This window comes from Chiloscyllium punctatum, chromosome 5, assembly GCF_047496795.1.
Source record: "Chiloscyllium punctatum isolate Juve2018m chromosome 5, sChiPun1.3, whole genome shotgun sequence".
Classification (NCBI taxonomy): Eukaryota; Metazoa; Chordata; class Chondrichthyes; order Orectolobiformes; family Hemiscylliidae; genus Chiloscyllium; species Chiloscyllium punctatum.
In genome coordinates this window covers 50,163,379-50,181,181 of record NC_092743.1, presented here as the reverse complement: position 1 = coordinate 50,181,181, position 17,803 = coordinate 50,163,379, and the positions used below count along the sequence as shown (strand labels likewise).

General features: G+C 38.2%; 1 protein-coding gene across 6 annotated transcripts in view; it reads right to left on the bottom strand.

Moving 5' to 3' along the window:
- Positions 1–17,803, bottom strand: part of nbn (nibrin) — a 52,624-nt gene that overhangs the window by 25,613 nt on the left and 9,208 nt on the right. For 4 of the 6 annotated variants that reach the window (XM_072570271.1, XM_072570277.1, XM_072570272.1 and 1 more), the window contains 7 exons: positions 12,154–12,271; positions 9,987–10,165; positions 7,474–7,571; positions 5,958–6,096; positions 2,788–2,844; positions 1,182–1,460; positions 542–938 (listed from right to left, as the gene is read on the bottom strand). In XM_072570271.1, coding sequence (XP_072426372.1) covers positions 542–938; positions 1,182–1,460; positions 2,788–2,844; positions 5,958–6,096; positions 7,474–7,571; positions 9,987–10,165; positions 12,154–12,271 — 1,267 coding nt within the window. The remainder of the gene's footprint in view (positions 1–541; positions 939–1,181; positions 1,461–2,787; positions 2,845–5,957; positions 6,097–7,473; positions 7,572–9,986; positions 10,166–12,153; positions 12,272–17,803) is intronic. The other 2 variants (XM_072570274.1, XM_072570275.1) reach the window with 2 other exon arrangements.

The window sequence follows — 17,803 nt, the reverse complement described above, 5'->3', positions numbered from 1 at the left end:
AGCTTACGTTCGAACGTCGACTCTTCTGCTCCTCGGATGTTGCCTGACTGGCTGCGCTTTTCCAGCACCACAGTTTTTGACTTCGATCTCCAGCATTTCCAATTCTCACTTTCTCCTACTCTCTCCTCGTCAACTGAGTTGTGAGAATTTTCTAAGTTTAAATTTTGGCCAATACTGAATTGACTGATCTCAGTAGAGACATTTTGATTGTTCCTAGCTCCTCTGGGCAATTTTACTCTTCCTGAATCAATGTTCAAAATTCTGATCACTATTCAGTGACATCTGCTAAATGGTACACATCGGGGAAGAACTCTCAATCCTTTTACAGAGAACCCAATACAAAAAGAAAAGACATTTTTAAATGATTTGGAGCTTTTGGTTGCAAATGCATCAAACATAATGACAAAGAAACTGACTTAAGAAAACTGTTACATTGTCTTATAAAGGAAAAAAATTGAATTTATGCAACACCAATCCTATGTTTGCAGAGATTTTCAGCTGATAATAAGATGAAAATACCAATTTAAAAAGCACTACTCACACATGCTTTGTTTACATCTTCTGTTACAGACTCATCATTTTGGTTGGAAGGTAAAACCTCAGGTTCTAGTTTTCTCCTTTTAGTCACTTCCAGCTGGTCATCTGTAGGAAGCTTCAGATCACTTTTCAGATTTTTGTTTTCTGGGTCTTTTCTTTTTCTTTTTGCCTTTGCAGTTTCTTCTTCACCAACTTCTCTAGGGGTTTCTTTTAAACTCTGATCAGAGACTCCAGTTTTATGATTTGCAGAAAGATATTCGCACTGAGTCCTTTGTCCTGCAAATTTGGAGTCACTCTTTTCCAATGAAGAATCTGTGATATTTAGGTGATGATCAGTGGGTATAGTTGGCTCCTCTGTTCTTGCAAATTTAGCTTGAGATGATCCAGTCTCCTCTCTTTCCCTGTTTATATTTTTTGAATAGCAAAACAAAATCAATTTCCATATTGCTAATTTCAGTTCAATTTCTTTTTAAAACAGATCTGTGGTTAAAAATAGAGACTGAAGAACGTAAGAGTACTATATGGTATTCTTTGAACTTAGGTTTGCTAGCTAGATTGCACTGATCTTTTGGAGACTTATGAAAATTACCAAATCAGGTTTGCTAAAGCAAGTAACCAATTGTTTCCAAATTCCAAAGTTTTACCTTTTTCTCCCCACTGGCTGAAAGAAATCATGCAGTAAGAGAGATTGCTTTTGTGAAGAGAGGCTACTTTTTGTTTTGACATTTTTCAGTGTTGTTGGTATGAATGGCTTTTTGTCAACAGTGACAAATGTTTGTCTCATTTCATTTTTCGGTCTTTCATCTGCTGGAAGCAGTGGTCTCATGCTGGATGTTTCTCTGGTCACTGAAATATCCTGTGATTCCACCTTGCTTTCTTTGTCAGGTGTCTCTTTTATCACTTGTGTGTAATCTATGTTCATTCTGAAACAAGATTTGATAATATTGATACTAATATCAAATACTGACAACTAGATTACTAAATTAACCTCAAATTGAACAAATTTCCCATTCACAGTTATGTAGTACACAAATTTAATCATGCTCAAAAACTCAATGCAAAAAGGAATCAAACACAAAAATCCTTTCCATAATTTTGTCATTGTAATAGTGTGCCCTCCATTGAGCTACGTGTTTAGTGCCACTGAAAAATTGTCAAAATAACAGGATCATGGACTTAAAATACTTAAATCTCTATATTTCCATATTTCTATATAACTTACAATGGTTAATGACAGAAGGGTTATAAGCAGTTCTACTTCCACCAGTTATCTACTTATCCTCTTACTTATCTACTTATAGACGTACCTACTTGTGGTAGGACCATAAGAAATAGGAATTAAGTTGGCTATTCAGGCCCTTGAGCCTATTCCACCATTCAACAGGATCTGCTACTCATATTCACTTTTCAGCCCTTTCCTCATAACTTTGATCAAGAATCGAGCTCAGCAATAAATATAATCAAGACGCTGCCCACACATGCTCTTCATGGCAAGGAGTTCCAAAGATTCTCAACTTTAGTGAATGTGTAGGGGAATGGTGTTGATGAGGACAGAAACAAGGGATGGGTGAGCTTCCAGTTATGATATAAATAATGCATCTAATTAATTTATTAATCATGCAATTTGCTGAGAATTACGATACTTTCAGTGCCAACCTGCTTCTTCTCAGGAGATTGCTTATATTCAGTGTAATGCACTGCAGTGAAACCCAGAGGTTGGCCCCTGTAACCAGCTTCCCAATGCATTGGTAACTTTCAGTTTTAATGTCTCACATACTTATCACTGGAAATTAAAATACAAACCACAGAGTTACCCCAGTGGTATAAGCAAATCAATTATAATTCATGATTCAAGGTCTGTTTACCAAGTAAAATTTGACACTGAATCACATTACAAGATATGAGGGCAAATGCTTGGTGTAGAAAGTTGTATTCAGGGGCATCTTAAAAGATGAAAGGAAAATAGGTGTCAAGCTGCCAACAGTACAGCAATTAAAATCAGGGATGCCAAGTTGGAGGTGCACAGACATCTTAGAGGTGCAAATTTAAGGAAATTCATAAGAATGGGGAAGGGTGAGGCTGTGGAGAGGTTTGAAAACAAGGATGTGAATTTTAAAATTGAGATAGAGATATAAATTTTAAAAAATTGTTACAAAGCTACAAATTAAACATATAATTATAAACATATAATTACTAAATATTTGCAATATTGACTAGAGGGCATTGAACTCATGCAGCATGCTTACTCACCCTGACAGTGTCTCTGCAGAATTGAGACTACCAAATTGTTTTCCCCACTGAAGCAGGCTACAGGTAAATCAAAGGCCGTAGAAGAAAATATAATTTTTTTTGTATTCAAGATTAATGTGATGCATAGTAGTCTGTTTAATTACAGTTATAGTCACTTCACAATTGTCAATTTTATGCTAATTCTTTATCAAACTTAAAATCAAACAGGATTTTTTGTATCGAACTCACAACAATTCCAATTCAAGGATTTAACTCACTGCACAACTTTTTCTTAGTTTGTTTCAGTATTGTTAATAACTTAAAATAATATAAAACATTTCCCCAGTCTTCATCAACACAAACTGTATACAGAGAGTTGAATGTCATTACAGGCCCCATAATGAGAAAACTGTGCCATCTAGTGTTTATTTACAGATACTGTCAGACAGCACCAATGGCTGTACTAGTGTTTAAAAATGTGCGTCATCTAGTTCATCTAATTAATTAGTACAGGTACACAATCCTTTATCCGAAATTCTGAAATGCTTTTCGCGGGGTGTGGAGCATCATTTTGGCGCACAAGCAGGTGACCCTCCCTACCCATTCGAAACATGTCACTCAGATGGGAAGTGGCGGCATGGTCCAGCACTGGCAGTTGTCAATTGTGTCTTAGTGCTCGTGCATATGTTGTTAGGATTTTTTTATTTCACTGTGAAAATGTAATTTATTCCGAAAACTGAAAAAGTCCGAATTCCGAAAATCAACTGGATTGGGTTGGGATATCTGGTCGGGATGGACGGGTTGGACCATGCTGTACATCTCTATGACTCTATGACTTTAGTTTAAGAAAAACGTATTGGACATAAGAGCATTAAGAACATATGCTTTGAGAAAAACATGGTACTATTTATTGAAAATATCAAAACAAGGTAACTTTTAGATATCACAAATTAGTAATGAAATAAGCTTGTCTAATGATTTTTTTTTTAATATGCCTTTTCATCAAATCTTGCTCGATAGTATCAAGTATCATATTACAGAATCATAGGTGGTGAACCTTCTGGCCCATCAGAACCAAATCCACACTAACACTATCCTTATCCTAGTTTCACCTTCATTTCCATGTGCTCCATTTTTTACCCCTCAAATGTTCATCTAACTTCTTCTTGGATATACCCTCAGTATTCCATGAAAAGACTAAATCACCAAGTAAACAGCTCTTTCTCAGGGAAACATATTGAGCAGGTTAGCATGAATCTAGCAAAGAAAGATAGCTTGGGCATGTATTCATTAACAGTTTATAAGAATAAGGGGTGATTGTATTGAAATATTTTTTAAAATTCTGATGGGGCTTTACAGAACAGATACTGTAATGATCTGTTCCACTTGCGAAGGAACCTTAAATCCGGATACAGATACAGAACAAAAGAACATGTAAAACAGGTACGAAGGACTTTCTTCACCTAGAAGATAACGTATGCCTGAAAATCTGTACACCAGAGAGTTGCGAAGGTTAGATCATGAAACATACTTTATTAAAACAGAGGGTAGATAGAGTTTTGAAATATTGAGGAATTGAGGGCTGTAATAAGCTGGCATGAAAGAGGAGTTAAGACCTGGGACAGACCAGCAAAATTTCATTGAATGGCAGGACAGGTTTCAGGGACCAAAATTTTTGATGTTATAATCAGAGGATGGAATATAACCAATCTGACGGGGAAACATTATATGGGAAGGTAATCTGTGCCAAGAGGCTGGCGATGCTTAAAGCTGACAACATACTGTGGATGGATGACAGACAGTCAAGGGTATTGTGGGTAGGAATTGTAAAGGCACGAGCAATAACCTTTCAATCTCCCCTGAATTCATAGGTAGTGCCAGAACGCTTCAGAATTGTAAACATTAAACGCCTGTTCAAGAAAAAAAGAGGCTGTCAAACTAAACCCTGCAAATTACGGAAAATTAGTTTGATTTTGGTGAAGTCAAGTCAAGTCAAGTGAAGAAACTTCTAGAAATAACTACTTGGGATAGAATTAATACACAATTGGAAAAATGTGGGTTAATTTGGAAGAGTCAACATGAATTTGTTAAGGGATAATTATGTCTAATTAACTAGGAGTTTACTGAAGTAATATAGAAGGCCAATTATAAAATGTACATACACTTTCAAAAGATGTTCAATACAGTACTGAATATAGTCTTGTGAGGTAAGTAATAAATAATAGTAGGAATAAAAGGGTCAGCAGCAATGTAGGTATAAAATTGGCTAAGGGATAGGAAACAGAGTAATAGTTAATGCACATTTTTCGAATTGGATGAAGGCTTGTAATGGAGTTCCCCGAGGGATGATATTGCGACCCTTGTTTTTCCTGATGCATGTAAGTGATCTAGATCCAAGTGTGCAGGGAAAATTTCAAAGTTTGCAGAAGGCAAAAATTTTTGGAGAATTACAACCACAAGGAGGACAGTGTAAAACTTCAAAAGAAGATCAACATGTTGGTGAAGTTGGCAACTGAAATTCAATGCAGAACACTATGAGGTGACACTTTGTATAAAGAACATGAAGAGACAACATAAAATGTAGAATAAATGGTGTGAAAAAGCAAAGATATACACAAATAAGTAAAGGTGGCAGAACAGGTAGACAGAACTGTTATTGAAGCACAGAGTCATCAAGGCTTCATTAATAAGGGCACAGAGTATAAGTTCAGGGACACCATGCTGAATTGATACTGGTTAGACCAGTGCTGAAGTCTGGGCGCCACATTTTAGGAAGGATGCAAATGCACTTGAGAGACTGCATAAGAAGTTTACAAGAATGATTCAGGGATGAAAAACTTCCAAAGTGAAGATAGATTGGAGATGCTTGGATTGTTTCCCTTAGACAAAGGAATAGAGGTTTGGAAGAAGCTTTCAAAATCATGAAGGGTATAGACAGGGCAGATGGAAGAAAAGGCATGAGAACCAAAGGACATTGTTTTAAAGTATTAAAGATTAAATAACAGTTATTCTACTTGAGTAATGAAGATATAAATACAGAACAAATAAAACTGAACCAAGTAGAGGGATATAGAGAACTCATTCTCAACTCATATCCCCATCACCTAAACAGAATGGTGATCAAGGGGAACATAAATACCTCCAATCATGTGGCTTACATTTTCCTATCCGAAAGTGGGTTACTTCTTTACCTTGTACTGTGTTCTTGTGTTGATTGTGTATCGGGTACATATGCAGTAACTTGTGAAGTATCTGGAGCAGTCATGTCATCCATTTTCAAATTTTCAGAAAGTGTAGGACCTGGAATTGTTCTTGAAGAGGAGAACATTCCTTAAAGAAATAAGCAAACATCTAATGCATCTAAGCATGTCCATTGTTTTAAAAGAAAGGAACCTAAAATGCTTTGCATGAACAACAGACAATAAATATGGCTTGCCCAGCATTTCCCACGTGCATGATAATTTAGACTGAAACGTGCATGATATTTTAGACTGAGACTGCTAAATGATTAATCTCATCAAAGGGGTGAAACAGAGAATGGATAAGGAAGAAACTTGCATGCTTGGTGCCTAAAACTATTTGCTTTTTTTAAACTTGCGAAACCAAGGTTAATTATGATACAGACAATTGCATTAAACAATACAGTAATCGTACTGAACTTAGAAAAATCATAGAACCATTGAAGAATTACAATATGTAAAGAGGCTATTCAGCTCATCACAAAGTAATAATAGCCTTGCTGGTCCATAGGGCTTCTCTCTAAGATTCATGACTAGTTATGGTTTTATCAGAGGATCATCACAACTCAGGCAGAGGGAAAGGTTGAGAAAGAGAGTCCTTCATGGTAACCTCAGCCAGTGTGGGAATTGAACCAACGATATTCAGGTCACTCTGTATTGCAAACATCAATTGAGCTAACCTGCATATCACTTTTCTGCCAAATGAATGTACTTCTGCCTATTCTAACCCCATCTTCTAGCACCTAACCTCAGTCTTTGTAAATTTCAGACCTTCAGGTGCAGATTTAGATTAGTTTAATTTCTACCTCAATCTACCAGACAACTGTGGGTGGAAATTTTGTTTCAAGTCCCTTCTAATCCTTCTACCAATCACCTTAAACCTGTGACCTCTCTGCTAGGGGAAATGGGCATTCCCTGTCCACTCTATCCAAACACCTCATTATTTCTAATTTGGAGGTGCCGGTATTCCACAGGAATGTACAAAGTTAAAAATCAGTTTATAGTCAAACAGATTTATTTTGGAGCGCTACTCCTTGACAACCACCTGATAAAGGAGCGGTGCTCTGAAAACCGGTGCTGCCAAATAAACCTGTTGGACTATAACCTGGTGTTGTATGATTTTTAACCTCATTATTTCATATACTTCCATTAAATCACCCCTTAGCCTCCCTTGTTTTGAGTAAAACAAACCTAGCCTATCCAATCTTTCATTGTCCCTGCAATATATAAGCCCTGTCAATATGCATGTAAATCTCCTGCATACTCTCTCTAAAGCAGTTATGACTTTCATGTAGTGTATAATGTATTGGAACTGTACACAAAACTCCAGCTGTGACCTAACCAGTATTCTAAAGCAGGTACCTGCAATTATTAGAACATAATGCACCCTCAATAGCAGGCACTGTTCTCCAAATAGCTCAAATTTGAGTATGACATGACATATTAGTAACATATTTTATACACTTACCCTGATCAAGCTGCCGGTTGGGGTTACAATAAATATCTGTTGAATTGTGAATAACTGCAAAACCAATCTCTGCCTCAGATATAACACGCAGCCCTTTTCTAGTTAAAAAAAACATTCTGGTTAACATGAGCTAAAAGGATAGCTAACAATAAAAGCAATTTAGCATTTTGAACAGATAAATTACATTCCTATCCTTATTATGAGTGTGTAATCCCTATCATTTTGTTTTCTCATCGCTTTTTAAAGCCAAATAGTTTTAACTACTACTGTTGACGGTATGAAGATTTCCAAAATATATCTCTAGTGCTTGAGTAATGTGCAACTATTACAGCAATTGTTTTTGGGGATGGCATACAAATTAGAAGTTTACTAAATTCAATATCACAGCATGCCACGGTGTGATTTGAATTTATGACTCATGGATTAGCTTCACAGATTCCTGTACCATTGCAATTTTCTTAAAAAATGGCAAAGATTTTTTTAAAAAGCCACTCGTTAGCATATCAATCATTTATTGCAAATATTTTCTGAAGGTGTAATACTCCTGAAATAAATTGTAATTAAACTTCTCAAAAATCATATGCTGCTGATGAACTGATATCGCTTGTCCATGGTTACCTACTGACTAATATACTCTGTATAAGTTAAAACAAAGTGCTATCTAGAGAAGTCCAGCAGTTCTGTCATCTATGGAAAGAGGAACAGTCAATTTTGAAGCTCAATACGATTCCTCTGTGGATTGAAGGGGACTGGAAAAGTGATGGTTTTAAGCTGCTGAGAAAAAAACGTGGCGAGGAATAGGAAGCGAACAATTGACAAGGCAAAAGAAAAAAAAGAGTGACAATGGTAGCAGAGAAATGATATCGATGGACAGACGATGATCCTGTCAGGTGTCAACAAGAGAAAATAAGTGAGTTGGGGAGGGCTAGTGGAAGTTGAGGGGGAAGGTTGAGGACAAAGTGAGGACAGTTTATGGTCTGAAATTGTTGATTTCAATATCTGGGTCCTGAGTTCTGTAAAATGCTTAAACAGAAAGTGAGGTGCTCTTTTTTCAGCTCAAGTCGGGCTCTGCGCAAATACTACAGCAGGCTTAGGGCAGACAGGACTGCATGAGTGCAAGCCGATATATTGAAATGGCAAGGACCAGAAAGTCAAGATTATTTATGTGGACTGATTGGAGGTTCCTCAAAGCAGTCATCCAGTTTGCAGCAAATACAGTAAGCTAGATTAAAAGTAGTGCAAATAAATCTGTTTCATCTGGAATGTATGCCTGAGTCCTTGGATAAGGAAGTGGGAGGGATTAAATGGTTAAATGTTATACATTCTGTAATTGCATGAGAAGGTGCCATTGGGAAGGAGGACTGAGTGGTGAAGGAGCAGCCAGGGAGTCACAAAGGAAACAATCCCTGCAGAAAGCCAACAAGGAAGGAGAGCAGAAGAAGTGTTTGATGGCAGCATCCTGCTGGAGGCGACAGACATGTAGGAAAATGACCCTTGAGAATGTTGAAGCTATTAGTTTGGTAAATGAGGACAAGGGGAACCCTATTTTTCTGGGAGGGAGGAGAAAGGGTGACAGAAGTGCAGGAAATGGGTCAGATATTGCTGAGGGCCCTGTCAAACACAACTGGATATAATCCTTGATTGAAAGAAAAAAGAAAGACATGTCGGACAGAGAAACAGTGAGAATGGGTTTGAGAAAGTTTAGTCAAGGTCAATGAAAGAGTCAGTGACTTTGCTGTGGATATTGGTTGATGGCATGTCCCCAAAAAGGTCAAGGAAAGTCAGAATAAAAGATGGAGCAGGCAGAGTTGAGAGATGGAAATTGGAAGCAAGTTGATTAACTTTTTCCATTCCAGATGAGAGCAGGAAGCAGCAACGTAAACTGTAGTAGAAAGCCTCCCCAAAATAAAATCAAACAAGGAATGTTCCACATACCCAAAACACATATTGAAACATCCTCTCCACATTCGTCCTGTCATGTCCTTTTAGGATCTTAAGTTTTAGAGGGAATTGGTAACTGCTGTTAACACAGGAAACTCTGAGAGTTAGTACCAATGACACTTAAAGAATGGCAGTATATTTCCAAGCCAATAGAGAATGGCCTAGAGGTGGTGGTGGTTCTATTTTGGGAAGAAATCAGCAGTGAGCTGTGAGGCATCAGGATATAATAAAATGGGAAGCTGTGGAGGGAATATCTCTGGATGAGTGAGGTCAATGATATCCTAGACGCAACAGCTTGGCATTCAATTATGGTCAGTAGTGGAGTCATGCTCCAGGGGAATTTCGGAAGAAGTATTTGAGAGTTGGTGCTCAGTATCAGCAAGATATAGGTCAGTAAGCCAGACCGACAACAGCACCGTCCTTGTCAGCAGGTTTAATCAAGTTACAGTTTGACCTGAGAGAAAGGGGTACAGCAAGTTCACAGAGGTTAGAGCAAGTGAGGGCAACTAAGAAACTAAGTTGGCCAATTGTTAGATTTTATATTATATTTCATATAAAGATAGGTTATGTACCGATGCAAAGCTCTCCTCACTGACTCAATCAATTTTTCTCCTGAAGTTTGAGAATCTGACATTCCAACATCAATGACACAGCCTCCTGGTGCTTCAAGGAATGATATATCTGAGGTACTATTCTCTACAAGTTTAACCTCTCCTCCTCCAAGAATTACAGCAGAATTCAGCCTCTTGTGCTGCAAGACAAGTCACATATATAGTTAATAGCCAGCAAAAATACAATATGTAGTATTAACTCCCAGTGTGAACACGATTGCATCAAGTATTATACCTTTGTTAAAAAATTTACATGAATCAAACAGTGCTGAATACTAAATAATACATAATGCAATAATTTGAAATAAGCAACGGTAACAACATGAAATAATTAAATAGTGTTTACTGGCAGGTAAACTAGTAACAATAGATCAGATTTAAAATTATTCAAAAGTAAACAAGCTTTTTTTTCATGTAGTGAGTTATCATATTCCAGAATGCACTGCATTAAAAAGTGTTGGAAGAACAAACAATAATAACTTTGACTTTAAAGTCATGTTCAAATGCAACAACACATCAACAGAAATACAAACATTGTGGGATAATTTCTGCCACCTTTTTTGAACAAGACTGAGAACTACAATCCTCCAATAAGCACCCTACTCCCAATGACAACCAGCTGACCTTGTTTTTGTAACAGGTCATCAACCAGCTGACCAATGTGTTTTCTCAAAAAAGGCAAAGGGTCGCCTTAAATTTGCAAATCTACAAGACCTAAATGGAATTTTGTCCACCCCAATCAACTGTGTGAAGCAGTCAAACCTGCAGTCTTGCATGCTGCTCCGAGAACAGTAACATTTTGTCAGTCCAGGAAGGGCACGGATTGTTGTCATCTTAGCCCAGAGAGCTGAAAGGGTCATTATTTAACTGGTCAAGATACATTCTTCTGCAAAGCTTGGATTCATCAAATGCGATGCACCTGTGGCGCAAAGGAAGGCTCACTGGTTTTCCCAGAGAACATAGAGCTGGATGGGACGTATGGAACTAAAAGATTCTGGCTACTTAATGTACAGAAAGCTTGCTACATTAAACTGCTCATTTACACACAAACACAACAATGTTTAAGATACATTCATCTTTTGCTACCATAGCATGCTAGCTAGTTTGGTCAGGTTAGGTACGGTCTCAGCTGAATTTTTGACAATGTACAGCCCTTGAGGTTGTAATTGATATCATTACTTTCAGCACTGGTTTTTCTCTAACTTGTTTTAATTGCAAGTTAATGCTGTGAAAAAGGGCAGTCAAACGTTTCTGAACATCAACATTTTTAAGTGGTGAAAATCTATATTTTTGAATTTTATACAATGAAAAACTGCATTTCCCTCCATTTATCACCTTCGCTCTCACTCTACTAACTCATCACTCCCTTTACAAATTGGTCAGCAACTTCTGAGGTCAGGATATCCTCTCCAGTGAAGCCCATTCTGCCCTCATTAATGCTGCACAAAGCATGTTTTCTCTCCATGCTGGACTTTTCCTCTATTGGATGGTTTCAGACAGACATTTTTAAAGACAGGCAAGCAGTCTACCCTCCAGCCCATGAAGCACAGTCTTATGAAACCCACATTTCTTCCCTCTTTTTTAAATATATACTTTGAGAAGCTTACAAATTGGCTTTAATATTCCTTGTTGGTTTTCTTTAATATTCTATTTCCGTCTTTGTTGATATCTAAAATGTTTCCAATTTCCTGGTTTCCTGCTGTCCTTAGCAATGTTACAAACTCTCCTCTTAATCCAATACTATAGGTGAGGACTGTTCTTGAGGGCTCTTGTGGTGCAACGGTACTGTTCCAACCTCAGGTACCTCTTAGTTTCAAATCCCACCTGCTCTAGAGGCGTGTCACTACATATCTGAAGAGGTCGATTAAAAATATAAGTAACTTCTTCAGCTAGCTTTGCCATTGCAGAAAGTTTCAGCGTTATTAATCAATGATAGAAAACCTTTCTATTAAAAAAAAATCTGAGACTTAACTTTGCAAATAGTGTTATTCAGTTACTTTTGCTTAAAAATGTTTTTTCCATACAACAATTAACACATGAAACTCTGCACACATATGTTTTATACGAATAGTTTGAAGACACTATTATATCTATTGAAGATTGTTCCTCTTCAAAATCCAACTATTACCTGCTTTTCATTTAAAAAGATGAAAGTTTTGTCTCTAAAGATCGATTTTCTTTCAGGCTTTGTTGTAATGTCCAGCTCTCCAGGCTTGATACTAGGTTCATCAATTGGTGGAGAGAAACTGTTAAGAACAAAATTTATCACATTTTGTTGTTTCACTACAATGTTCAGAATGATAAAATATGTTAAAGAACGTGTTTGTCAACAAATAATCCATTTAGACATTATGCTTGATTGTTGTTTCATATCAAAGTGAACAGTACCTGTTTAGGTAATTGAATTTTACCTTAAAACAGAAATACATAGGGAGGAACTTTTTGCTCTGCAATACAAATTCAAATTAAAGTCTTTCACTTGGAACAATATTATAATAACATTTTAAACTTTTACTTCTAGGCAGGAGAGTGAGCTTCACTTCCACTATAAGGGATGAGGGCTCAGCTTTCTCATGAATAATCCTCTGATGTAATGCATTAACAGCACAACAATCTTGTGGAAGGATGGGCAAGAAGTCGACAGTTGCTCAAGAGTTTCAAGGTCCAAACATCCTACTTAAAAGAGAGGATTTCATTCCTTGCAGTCAGGCGCACTAAGGGATTGAGTTTGGACTTGCACCTGAACATTTTAGCCCTTCCAACCTTATCATGGGAGTCTGCCTCCCTTCTGCAAGCAGACTTCCACCTCTGATCAACCTCCCGGACCCATGTTCATTACACTCTAGTTATCCTTCCTCGGATTAGATTCCCTACAGTGTGGAAACAGGCCCTTTGGCCCAACAAGTCCACAGTGACCCTCCAAAGAGTAACCCACCCAGACCCATTTCCCTCTGACGAATGCACCGAACACTATGGGCAATTTAGCATAGCCAGTTCACCTGATCTGCACATCTTTGGACCGTGGATGGACACTGGTGTACCCAGAGGAAACCCACGCAGACACTGGGAGAATGTGCAAACACCACACAGACAGTCACCCAAGGCCGGAATTAAATCTGGGACCATGATGCTGTGAGGCAGCAGTGCTATCCACCGAGCCACCATGCTGACCGATGTAGAGGTCAGTCATCTCAGCACCAGAACATCTTTGCAGGAGTTCCTCAGAGTAATAGTCTACGACTAACCATCTTTAGTGTCTTCATCAATGACATTTCTTCTATTAAAAGGTTAGAACTGATGCATTTTGCAAATGATTGCACAATGTTCAGCACAACTCAGAACTCCTCAGATGCTGAAGTAGGACATGATCAAAAGCAACAAAATCTGGACAACATGCAGGTTTAGGTTGAGATGTAGTACACAACAGGTACATGCTAATGCTGCCAGGTAATAACCATCTCCAATGAGAAACCATCAACTCTAATATTCAGCAGCAGGACCATCACTAATCCCCCACAAACAATATCCTGGGTATCATTGACTAGAAACTGAACTGGACTAGCCATACAAGTATTGTCTACAACAGCAGACCAGAGATGGGGAGTCATGCAGCAAGTAACTTATCTCCTAACTCCCCAGACTTTGTCCACAATCTACAGGCAGCAAAGGTTAGAAGTTAGATGGAATACCACCCACTTGCCTGAATGAATGCACTTTAAAAAACATAAGAAATCTAACACCTTTCATGACAAAGCAATTCACTTGATTTGTACCACATCCTCAAACCTCACACTCAATAGCAGCAACATGTACTATCTACAAAAGGCACTGCCGAAACTCACCAAGGCTCTTTAGACAGAATCTTCCAAATCCATGTCTACTCATACCTAGTAGGACAAGGGTTAGCAGATACATTGAAAGACCATCACCTGTAAGCTCCCCTCCAATCCACAAACTACCCTGATTTTAAAATCTATTGCCATTTCGTTAGTATTTATGGGTCAACCGCCCTCCCCAACAGGAGGGTATTTACCTAGACCAAATACATTGCAGCGGTTCAAGTAGGCAGATCACAGCTACTTTCACAAGGGCAATTAGTGACAGGTACTAAATACTGGAGCGGCCAGCAAAGCCCACGTCTTGTGAATAAATAAGAATAATATAATTGCTCAAAGATGAGTTTGATAGTTCCATAGTCATCATTAGACGCTTAATTACAGATTTTTATTGAATTCAAATTCCACCATCTACCATGGCAAATCCAGGTCTTTCACAACTGGGTCTCTGGATTAACATTCTAGTAATAATAACACAATGACATCACAACAACCCTCTCCCAATTGTAAAGTTTGTACTTAATGCAAGCAATATGGAAAAGACATCTTTATAGAAACATACAAATGGTATTGCAGCAATTAAATGAACAGCATCATTCATATTTTGTCTGGACACTGGAGGGAACTGTACACAAGTTGCTGAAATACTGTATCTCCAAAAAATGACATTACTACCAACAGTGGGATGCAACTAATGAAGAACACTATAAGAATAGTTGTTTGCAGTCACTTTGGTAGGGGCTCCAAATTTCAATCAACTTCTCTCAAGCCAAAGACCCACTAATTTTCCAAATGCAACATGTACAGTGTGGAACAACTCCTAAGCCTCCAAATTGATTAAATCACATCAACTTGACTCATCGACAAGCAAAATAGGATACATAATATTCATTTAAAACATTCTTGTCTTTACAATTCTAATTCATACATTTACATTCCCACATGGCCCTCAACAGTCCTATAGGAAATGACCAGTAGGGTGACAATTCCTCAGAGGTCACTCACTCTGAGATTGTATTAGCACAGGAACACCCAGATATTACGCCAACTCAATCACATTTTGGACAGACAGGTAAGGAAGACAATTTGACTTTCACTTTCGACTCGTGCATTCTAAGTGAGCAAATAGAGATATGAAGGGATAGTAAAGAGCATCTGGGGTAGAGGATGCAACATGCTGCAAGCTCTGACAGAGAATATAAATGCTGAAGATCAGGGGCTGTTGAGGATGATGATACTTCTGAAGGAGCAGGAAAGAACACAATATTCTTTAGGCCTCCTAGCCACACTGCATGCTTGTATAAAGATTAGTGTAGTTAGTTTCACAGAAGTGCAACGACGTTTCAGGTCTTTGCAATGATATTGTTGACCATGTAAAAAGTGGCCATTTACATGAAATATCATGTGAGTGCATGCAAAGCTCAAATTTCACACACTATGAATTTCATCTTAAGTTTGGATGATGAAGTTCTCATCTTGGTTATTCATCAACTACTGATAATCAACAAAGGTCTCATTGTCATAAGGGAAGTGCACCTGGCCATGAGAGAGATGATGATCAAAGGGCATATAAAAGTGGTGACTCAATTCAAAACATTTCAATTTTTTATCCATCACAACTTAATCAGATAGTATCCCGTCAAGTCCCAATGGCTGATCTGAGCTTTGGCAGGACCCAGAAGAGGGATTAAGTCACCATCACAGAGAAGTAGTATTAGGCAAACTAATGGGAATGAAGCCAGACACATCCCCTGGCCCCAGTGGCCTGCATTCTAGGATGCTAGAAGAGGTAGCAACAGAAATAGTGGATGGATAGCTTAGAATTTAACAGAAGTCATGGGATTCAGGTGAAGTATCAGAAATTTGGATAATTGGTTCTTTGTTAGGTTGGCGACCTCTAATCAGTGGGGTACGACAGGGATAAGTTCTGGGACCACAATTGTTTTTAAGAGATATGAATGACTTGGAGGAAGGAATGAAAGTCAGTTTGCAAGAGTGATACAGTTTATATTACAGATTTTAGAGGGTTTTATAAATAGGTTAAGTAAGTGGGTGAAAAGTTGGTAAATGAAGAACAATGTAGGAAAATGTGATGCTCATTTTGGAAAGGAGACCAAAAGACTGCAGAAAGCTGCAACATAAAAGGGATGTGGGGGTACCTATGCACAAAACACAGAAAGCTAGCACACAGGTGCAGCAGGTAATTAGGAAGGCTAATGGAACACTGGACTATATTTTAAGGGGGTTGGACTTAAGAATAGGGAATTCTTACTTCAACAGAAGCCACATCTGGAGCATTGTGAACAGTTTTGGTCCCCTTATTCAAGAAAAGACACATTTCATTGGAGACAATTTAGATAATGCTCGGATGATCCCTGGTATGGAGGCGTTATTTTATGAGCAAAGGTTAAACAGGTTGGGACTCAACTCGTTGAAATATAAAAGTATTCGAGGTTATCTCATTGAAACATGTAGGATTCTTAAGAGGCTTTATGAGGCGAATGCTGAGAGGATATTTCCCTGATGAAAAAGTCTAGGATCAGAGAAATAGCCTCAGAATTAAGCGGAGCTGATTTATTGGAACTTCTTGCTATACAGGGATCTGTGGGCAAACTCTTTGTATATACTTAAGGTGGAAATAGATAGATTTTTGATCAGTAGGGGTATCCAGGGTTACAAAGAAAGAGCAGGAAAGTAATTCTGAGGAGCATCAATCAGCCATGATCATGCAGAGCACGCTTGAAGCCTGTTCCTCTTTCTGTGGTCTTATGCTCGAGGATATCGGTGAAGGGATTTCAGCAATTGGAGAAGATAGCAAAGCAATTGGCATCTACCTTTGCTGACATAAATGGTTGATTAGTTTTGAAGTACGAGTAAGGGGAAGAATGAAGATTTATAATTGCACAAAAGTATGGACTTGGGAGCATTTCAGAACATTAGAATAATTAAGGTTTTCCTTTTGGATTTTGAACCACATCATTATTATTGCTTATGTCATGTACCTGGTATATCCACTTTTGCCTCCTATGCTTGGCAAGTGGCATTTCACTTGTGATGAATATAATGATAAGACTTGAAGCTGAGCAAAAAGGGGACTGCAGAAAAGGATACCTGGTGATTGAACTGCCTTTTGTTGCGTGAGGAAGTATAAGCCACTACTGCATGTAATTGTCAAAGTACAGTAATGGAACCTGAAACAGCCTTTCAATAATAAAGCCATCAACATGTACTAATGTTCCTTCATTGACTGAATGCTTCCACTCCTCTCCTTCTGAAGAGGACTTTTCCTTCATTCTTCTTTAAGACTCAAACTTAACTTAACTTGCAGTGTTAACTTGTACAGTGTTAATCAAACCTCTACTACTTTCTAGGTCAATTAAATTCCAGCAGTAATTATCTTTTGAGAAACAAAACATCAATGACATGCAAACAATTTTGCAGGGTAGGAAGTTTGTTTAGCAGCAATTCTTATCACAATGTTAAACACTTGTTGGGCAGAATTGGATCCCACAAATTTAAAGGAGTGAAGTAACTATAAAATTCTCTGGTGGCTTCCCTGTCACCATCCTGCTTATCCCAAACTGTCGACAGTAAAAAAAAAAAGACAGGCCACCTGTCCTCTCTCCCAATTTAGGTCTTTAAGTAGAAAATTAATTGGTCACTTCTCATCAATACAGGTACTCTCTTTTGAATTTTGTGAGGTGGCAATCAAGGAAATGGGTGAAAGGCTAGCAGGTTACTGTACTAGGCAGGAAAGGTAGGGATACACTTTCCCAATTGGGACAGATTCCCAGATCTTCCCTCCTTCAGATTCTCCCTTCTCTCAAAGGGCGGCATGATGGCATTGTGGGTAGCACAGCTGCCTCACAGCATCAGGAACCCAGGATTGATTCCAGCCTTGGGTGACTGTCTGTATGGGTTTCCTCCGAGTGCTCCAGTTTC